This window comes from Centruroides sculpturatus, unplaced genomic scaffold, assembly GCF_000671375.1.
Source record: "Centruroides sculpturatus isolate CEXI.00-Female unplaced genomic scaffold, Cexi_2.0 scaffold701, whole genome shotgun sequence".
NCBI classification, from domain to species: Eukaryota; Metazoa; Arthropoda; class Arachnida; order Scorpiones; family Buthidae; genus Centruroides; species Centruroides sculpturatus.
The window spans coordinates 66,545-75,445 of NW_019385058.1; the positions used below are offsets into that span (position 1 = coordinate 66,545).

At 31.5% G+C, this 8,901-nt stretch overlaps 2 protein-coding genes and 1 long non-coding RNA gene across 3 annotated transcripts; 2 read left to right on the plus strand and 1 right to left on the minus strand.

Moving 5' to 3' along the window:
- Positions 1-936: 936 nt before the first annotated feature.
- LOC111634075 lies at positions 937-1,298 on the minus strand. The gene is made up of 2 exons (XR_002758143.1): positions 1,102-1,298; positions 937-1,007 (listed from the first exon to the last, which is right to left on the minus strand). It is a non-coding gene; the product is annotated as an uncharacterized LOC111634075 (long non-coding RNA).
- A 2,637-nt stretch (positions 1,299-3,935) lies between these two features.
- On the plus strand, positions 3,936-4,536 carry LOC111634061. Its single transcript, XM_023378743.1, has 3 exons — positions 3,936-4,124; positions 4,214-4,284; positions 4,366-4,536. Exons 1-3 carry the CDS (start codon positions 4,031-4,033, stop codon positions 4,534-4,536), a joined length of 336 nt encoding a protein of 111 aa, XP_023234511.1. The 5' UTR covers positions 3,936-4,030.
- A 52-nt stretch (positions 4,537-4,588) lies between these two features.
- Positions 4,589-5,575, plus strand: LOC111634074. Its single transcript, XM_023378753.1, has 5 exons — positions 4,589-4,770; positions 4,855-4,925; positions 5,007-5,114; positions 5,282-5,311; positions 5,394-5,575. The coding sequence occupies exons 1-5, from the start codon at positions 4,677-4,679 to the stop codon at positions 5,466-5,468; spliced, it is 378 nt and encodes a 125-aa protein (XP_023234521.1). The 5' UTR covers positions 4,589-4,676; the 3' UTR covers positions 5,469-5,575.
- Positions 5,576-8,901: the final 3,326 nt, after the last annotated feature.

Here is an 8,901-nt window from a genome sequence, read left to right on the forward strand (position 1 = left end):
TATTGTATTTAAAAACTTTTTATATAATTAATTATTATAAAATGGCCGAAAAGTTAATTTTGAAATAGAGATGAGGTTTATAAAATATTGTGAATGTTTATAACAAATATTTTAGCCCATCCCAGTGGAGGTGTGTATTTCTTTACTGGGGTGGGATTTTAATATAATTAATTTGAAATTTAATTTCGGATATTAAAATCCCAAAATTCGAATAAAATTCGGATATTAACAAAATTAAAGGATCTTTTCTAACATTATCACTTGATTACAGAACTTGAAAATAAACATCACATTTTAAAGGGAAATGCTTTAATTACAGCCAGTTTATCATAAACTTTTAATAATATCCTTTTATTCTAATCATTAAAAGTCTAACCTTTTCAACTTCGTTATTAAGTAATTTTGTGATAATTACACTTAACAAAACATATCGCTATTAGCTTACATTAATAAAATCAAAAATTAAAACTCGAACTACTTAATTTGTCGAAAATTTCTGAAATTTTGCAGTGAAGTTTGTGTATTAAGGAAATTTGTTATTCAATTTTGGTGGTTAAAGGTGATGAGGGTGAGCAAAGAAAGGGGTCGTGTGTATCTTCAGCAGGGTCGGACTTAATGACAATTTTACTCGTTATTAGCAATTAAAATTTTTTTATAAAACTCATCCCTACTCTGAAAATTAAGCTTATCTATATATATAAAAATGAATGTGTGTGTGTTCGTGTGTGTCCTTCATGCATTATCACACTGTTCATCCCGTTGCCTTGAAACTTTGATTAGTTGTTTAATATACTCCCGCGAAGGTTTCTGGCATTTATCCTACGATAGATGGCGCGCGTTTACACGAGCATTCGAGCACTGTGTGTTTGATCGATTTCAAATTGTGAAGACCATTTCCCCCTTCGAAAAATATCTNGAATTAGAAAATAAGCATACCTTTTGAAAGATTTCTGGGGCACGACTAACAGTGCAATTTAGGAATCTGAGTAGATATTTCTCAGGTATAGCTGAAAAGAAAACAAATGTAAATCAAAGTAAATTATAAAGTTAATACTTACAGCAATAAAGTGGAGAGAGAGAAAAGAAAAAACGCAGCCATACAGCACACAGCATCTTCGAATTCTTCCGGAGTAAATGATTGTACAACTCCAAATACAGCTAGGAATGAAAATGCTGCAATCAAGTACACTTTCATCTTTCGTTTTCTATTCGAATTCGACAAAATGTTATAAGATCGAACAATTACAAACCGAGTATAACTTCAAATTGTGTGAATGCTTCTTAGGAAAGGCTATTTATTTGTGTTAAAGGGAAAAAATCGGATGTGGCTGCATTTAACAATATCCTGTTTCTGCCAGGAAACGATTATACATATTTATTTCTGAAATGAATTTCTCTTTAATAATCAGACTAATTAATTAATTATAAATTAGGTTTATTTNAAAGAAAGAGCTTACATTCTTGTCTTTAAATACATCGTCACAAAAATATGCTAAAAGGGCATCCAATTTGCCATCGACTTCATAAAATGTATCTACGCATTCATATAAGTTATCGATTGCCTTGTAATAAAAAAAACACATTCGTTTAATAATTCGTGAATTAATCTAAACCAAGCCAGAATTAATAATAGGAAAATTCGCATACTTTTTGATAGATTTTTGGAGCCCGACTAATAGTGCAATTTATGAATCTGAGTAGATATTCGTCGGGTATAGCTGAAAAAAACGAATGTAAATCAAAGTAAATTATAAACTTAGTTCTTACTGCAGTAAAATAGAGAGAAAAAAGAAAAATGTAGCATTACAGCACACAGCATCTTTCAATTCACCCACAGTAAATGATTGTACAACTCCAAATACATCAAGGAATGAAAATGCTGCAATTAAGAACACTTTCATCTTTCTTTTTCTATTCGAATTCGACAAAATATAGTAAAATCGAACAATACAATCCGAGTTAAACTTAGATTTGTGTAACTATTTCTTAAGAAAGGCAAATTATTCGTATTAAAGAATAAAATCTGATGTGTAAGCATTTAATAATATCCTGCTTTTGCAAGGAAACGATTATACATATTATCTGAAATGAACTTCTTTTTGGTTATTAGACTAATTAATTAATTTAAAATTAGATCTATTTTTGTTATTTTTACATATTTAATAATAATAATTACTACGTGACGTATTTTACAAATAAGTAAATATTTCATTGTTTTAAAATTAATAAAATTTTTTTGTTAATAAATATTTAAACAATAACAATAATTAAAATATTTATATCATTAATAATTTATTATATAAAATGGCCAAAAGATTAATTTTGTAATATAGATGATGTGTATAAAAAATTGTGAATGTTTATAACAAATATTTTAGCCCCATCCCAGTGGAGGTGTGTATTTTTTTACTGGGGTGGGATTTTAATATAATTAATTTGAAATTTAATTTCGCATATTAAAATCCTAAAATTCGAATAAAATTCAGATATTAACAAAAGTAAAGGATCTTTTCTAACATTATCACTTGATTACAGAACTTAAAAATAAACATCACATTTTAAAGGGAAATGCTTTAATTAGAGCCAGTTTATCATAAACTTTTAATAATATCCTTTTATTCTAATCATTAAAAGTCTAACCTTTTCAACTTCGTTATTAAATAATTTTGTGATAATTACACTTAACAAAACATATCGCTATTAGCTTACATTAATAAAATCAAAAATTAAAACTTGAACTACTTAATTTGTCGAAAATTTCTGAAATTTTGCAGTGAAGTTTGTGTATTAAGGGAATTTATGTTATTCAATTTTGATGGTTAAAGGTGATGAGGATGAGCAAAGAAAGGGGTCGTGTGTATCTCCAGCAAGGTCGGACTTAATGACGATTTTACTCGTTATTAGCATTTAAAATTTTTTTTTTAAAACTCATCCCTACTCTGAAAATTAAACTTTTTGCCATTTTATTATAGTTTAAAATATAAAAAGTTGTTTTTTTAAATAAAATTTTGTAATAGATGGAGGCCGGAAAAGCTAAGCAACTCGTTGCTGAATTTTTTATGTTGTCGTCGCTGGTCGTTGTTTACAGGTTTGACTGTAAATACAAATAGTTTTCATATATTTGCATGATATTTGGATTAATTTTTAATGAAGTTTCTTCACAGATAGCATATTCGCCTAGTTAACTATCCATAAGGGATTTCAGATATACACTATAGATACTTTGTTTGTGTTATTTTTGTAGTTTTTATATTTTGTTGTTACACAGTTTTGATCTACTCAATGGATTTTATTGGATTCTATTACAGTTGTGAGAAATGAGTTGAACAAAACTTTTCTGGCACGTTGGATTGTCAGAGGCTGCTCAATTATCCGCATCCTAGGTCTCTTGACATTACACCTCGACTTCTTTCTGTGACTATGTCAAACCCAAGTATGCCAAATCACTGTACGGAATACCATTGATGCAAAGACCACGATCGAGTAAGAATAGAGTTGAATACCGGTTAGGTGTTGTATTGTACAATACATGCCATCAGAGGTACTCTGCACAGTACCTCTGACAATACAACACCTACAGTAAATTTGAAAAGGGTGTATATTGGAGATATACTATATTGGGACCTCTGTATTTTTATTTCTTTATATACGATGTCATAGAAAAAAAACGTAATACAGTTTTTCATTAATTTTCATCAAATTTCATTAATTCTATAATAAAATTTGCACTTATTTGTGGAAAATGTTACACAATTGTTATAAATATTAAATACGTAAAAACAGCAAAGATAAATCTAATTTTTAATTAATTCATTAGTCTGATAATTAAAGAGAAATTTATTTCAGATAAATCATATGTATAATCGTTTCCTTACAAATACAGGATATTATTAAAGGCATTTACATCCGACATTTTTTTATTTAATTCGAATAAATTGCCTTTCCTAAGAAGTTGTCACACAAATCGAAGTTATAATCTGTAATTGTTCGATCTTACAACATTTTGTGGAATTAAAATAGAAGACGAAAGATGAAAGTGTACTTGATTGCAACATTTTCATTCCTAGCTGTATTTGGAGTTGTACAATCATTTACTTCAGATGAATTCCAAGATGCTATGTGCTGTAATGCTACATTTTTCTTATCTCTATCTTCTTCATTGCGGTAAGAGCTAAGTTCATTATTTACTTTGATTTAAATATGTTTTTTTCAGCAATACCCGACAAATATCTGTACAGATACTTAAATTGCACTATTATTCATGCCCCCAAAATCTATCAAAAGGTATGCTTATTTTCTAATTTTCAATTGTGATTTGGTTTAGATTAATTCACGCATTTTTAAACGAATGTTTTTCTTTATAAGGCAACCGATACTTTATATGAATGCGTAGATAGATTTTATGAAGTCGATGGCAAATTGGATGCTCTTTTAACGTTTGCTTGTGACAATAATGTTCTCAGAGACAAGGATGTAAGCACTTTATATTTTGCAGGCAGATTTATTCTTAATATTAAGTGNACAGGATATTATTAAAGGCATTTACATCCGACATTTTTTTCTTTAATTCGAATAAATTTCCTTTCCTAATAAGTTGTCACACAAATCGAAGTTATACTCGGTTTGTAATTGTTCGATCTTACAACATTTTGTCGAATTAAAATAGAAAACGAAAGATGAAAGTGTACTTGATTGCAGCATTTTCATTCCTGGCTGTATTTGGAGTTGTACAATCGTTTACTTCGGATGAATTCCAAGATGCTATGTGCTGTAATGCTACATTTTTCTTTTCTCTATCTTCTTCATTGCGGTAAGAGCTAAGTTCATCATTTAATTTACATTTGATTTTTTCAGCAATACCCGACAAATATCTGTACAGATACTTAAATTGCACTATTATTCATGCCCCCAAAATATATCAAAAGGTATGCTTATTTTCTAATTTTCAATTGTGATTTGGTTTAGATTAATTCACGCATTTTTAAACGAATGTTTTTCTTTATAAGGCAACCGATAGTTTATATGAATGCGTAGATAGATTTTATGAAGTCGATGGCAAATTGGATGCTCTTTTAACGTTTGCTTGTGACAATAATGTTCTCAGAGACAAGGATGTAAGCACTTTATATTTTGCAGGCAGATTTATTCTTAATATTAAGTGAATATTAAGATTTCGTAGCAATTCTTGTTAACTTATAGAAAATTTACGATAAAAATATATTAGATCTTTTAAAGTGAATTGACTTTAATTCAAAATCTAAAATGAATTTTGTTCCATTAGATTGAAGAATGTTTGACTAAAAAATTTAAGGTAATATATTATGTGTTATTTTTATATATTTAAACTTTTGCTATAGTTAATTTATACATATATATATATATATTTCAATTACGATATAGGCAATCCAGACAGAGAAGATGTGTCAAAAATGGAACATATTCTCCAATTTTGTGTGTTTCAGGCATAAATCATATATCGGAATTACTCTGGTGTGATTATAATGTCTAACATTCGTACAATTGTACTTTTTGTATCCGAGCAGTTAAAGAATTAAATTGATTATGAAGCATTAAATTATTGTTTTCTATAAATTAATTACGCGTAACATTTACGTATGAGTCACTTTAATCTAAAAATAATTTTCTTTTAAATATTAGAACAAAAGTAATAGACTCCATGATATTAATATGATAATTATTCGATTAACATTCGTACAATTGTACTTTTTGTATCCGAACAGTTAAAGAATTAAATTGATTATGAAGCATTAAATTATTGTTTTCTATAAATTAATTACGCATAACATTTACGTATGAGTCACTTTAATCTAAAAATAATTTTCTTTTAAATATTAGAACAAAGGTAATAGACTCCATGATATTAATATGATAATAATTATTCGATTATTATTTTAAGATTTTATTCATTCAATCTATTAGGAATTATTCTCGAGTTAATCGGTTTTAAAAGTTTTAATTAAATCCTGATTTTAGTATTAATGCAAAATAACTAGAAATTATTATTTAAACCTTTTGTTTGCGATTTATAACACAGTCAAACCTCTGAAGAATGGTCACTGACAGAAACATTTAAGAATGCCCGCTGTTTGCATTTTATTTTGTATGCGTTTTTACCCATAAAAACGTTCTGAATAAATAACCGCCGTTTAGAGGTGGAGGTTATTGCAGAATTTGAAACTGTATTTAAATGTTTATCAAGTATTTTCTTAAAGGAATTATTTAAATTGTTTTGTTTACACGTAACAGCTTTAAGACTTATACATCAATGGTCACCATGGATAATACGTCAAAAAGAAAATAATTGTAAAATATTATTAAAGGTGTTCAGAAATTCACCAACAAAACTGCTCTCCTGCTTTTACAGCGCTGAATTCGTCGATTCTATAGCAGAAAGGTCGTTCTACAGTATCGAGAGTCATGGCAGTTACATTGCTCGGAGTGGAAAATTCACCGACTGACTACATATATGGGATTCAGAGTTGCGGATTTTCGGGGGTCGGTTTCTCCGTCTTTCAAACGTCTATAGTAAATGTGAACATCTCGTTCAAAAGATATTTGTTTTATTAGGTAGTATGCAAAATTTCAGGTTTTTCTACTGAGGGGTTGTTGAAATATAAGCAATTGAAAAGTGTATAGATCGCCATAAAAAGTGTCTTTTTTTTTTCTTTCTTGCGGTTCGGACGGTTCTAGAGAAAAAACACCACCGGTTCTAGAGTGCTGAAATTTTAAACTTAAGCCTTTCTCGTTATCAGTAAGGTGGTGGCAAACTTTCGGGTCGATAAGTCAAACTTTGCGGAATTCCCCATAGAGCTATTTAGGATAAAATTGCATGCAAACGAATGACTTTCATTCGAAATGTTGTCCAGAATAACAAAAGCTCAAATTTATGCAAATTAAATCTTTTTGCAACGATTAAACTAACAGCATATTGAAAGCATTCGGTAGGCGGCTATTGCTTGATTTTGATAATCTGTAGTAGGCCTATATTCTTTTACACGTAATAAAGGCATTTAAACGCCCAGTGGGCCTTTTTAATTGATAGAAGGTATGTTTACTGAGAATTTTTAAAGCAATGTACAGGAAGTGAGAGGGTCTCCTGCTGCCCCTAATGTTTCCATATCTGGTCTCGTCTTTCATCTATCTAACTCCGTTCTTTAGATAAAGAAAAGACAAACGGAATTCATAGTCAATAATTTTTTCTAATTGCAGCTCAATAAACGTCTTGTTTGCTTGTCCTATTATAATTACGTGGAGTATTATGTGGAGTATTAAGCATAGGCAACCCATTAACACAGACAAATGCGAAAGCATGATAGCTGGTAGGAACACGCTACTCGTCAGGAAGCTTATCCTTTGAATAGATAAAGCAAACAACGGAAATTAAATATTTAGGTGTTATTCTTGACGAAAGACTTAACTTCACACTTCACATCAAACATCACGGAAAAAGCTAAAAAGATGGCCAACGCCCTTGTTTGTATTGCTAGGAACACATGGGACCTTGGCCCTAACGCTACTAAGTTTATTTACACGGGTGCAATTCAACCAACACTTCTCTATGTTATACAGGACTGGGGCCACGTGGCCGCCAAAGTCCATAACCATAAAAAAACTATTATCTGTTCGAAGGATTGCAGCTTTCCGCATTTGTAAGGCTTATAGAACCGCATCCACTAGTGCCCTTTTGGTAATGTCAGGATTGACCACTATCGACTTAGAAATTAAACGCATTATTTGGCAGGAAAATCTCGTCACTTTACCCTGGCGAGATTATAGAGACTCGGATGTCGACAAAATAATTAGAGTAGGTAAGATTTCCCCCAGTTTGACCTTGATCGAAGATCCAGATGATCATGCCGTGTTTAGGATTTACACTGACGATTCCAAGATGGGTGACGATGTGGGTGCCGCTTGGCTACGTCCTACGTGGCAGCGTCCAGCGACCGCGGGCGTAAAGGCGCTTCCGAGCGGAGCGGACAAACCGGTTCAAACAAATACGCGTGTCCGGAGTAACCGCGTTTAGCGTGTAGCGACCACCAGATGGACGCCTCTACACGCGCGTGCAGGAAGATTACCAAGCCAGTTTGATCGCCTACCAAGCCAGTTTGATCGCCTCTACACGCGCGTGCAGGAAGATCTACCAAGCCAGTTTGATCGCCTCTTCCAACGAAGAAAATGGCTGATTTTGAAGATGAATAAAAACAGAATGATAAATAAATTGTGTATATATGTTGTATGTACTTTAATTAATAATCTTTTACGTAATTTAATAATTTCTGATTTTTAAAAAATAAAAATTTTTAACTTATTATTCTATAAAGATTCTTTATATTCGTTGTGTATCTAGTTAATGATAACAATTAAATGTGTAATTTACCGTTTTAATGCTTGTCATATTTTCCATACTAGCATTCGATGAAGCCTTCTCGCTGCCATCTTGTAAACAACACGCGTCCACTCTGGACAGAAGTCGCTGGCGAGTTGGAAGCGCGTACAAAGATTCTTTCCGCCAGCGGTCGCTGGATGCTGCCACGTAGGACGTAGCATTAGGCCGCGAGCTTCACAACGCTTGCTTCCGTCTAGCTACACACTGCTCAATAGCACAGGCGAAAACTTCAGCTATTTATATGAGCTTAATTCACATTAGGCGTATGAAGGACAACATACACTACTTACACTATCGCATTTATTCTGACAATAGGGTAGATTTACACAGGATTGCGAAGTCTGATAGCCGCTTAAAACTCGTCCATCTCATACACTTAGACAACAACATTAGAATAGATTTCCTATGGGTCCTGTATTGCTATGGGTCATGCAGGGGTTCTCGGCAACGAGACCGCTGATCGTCTTGATAAACAAGCTGCTAATTCACTAGTA

Coding starts and splice junctions, on each gene's coding strand:
- LOC111634074 (XM_023378753.1), top strand. CDS start 4,677: ATGAAAGTGTACTTGATTGCAGCATTTTCATTCCTGGCTGTATTTGGA. Junction 4,771..4,854: donor ATTCCAAGATGCTATGTGCT/GTAATGCTACAT, acceptor TGATTTTTTCAG/CAATACCCGACAAATATCTG. Junction 4,926..5,006: donor CCCCCAAAATATATCAAAAG/GTATGCTTATTT, acceptor TTTCTTTATAAG/GCAACCGATAGTTTATATGA.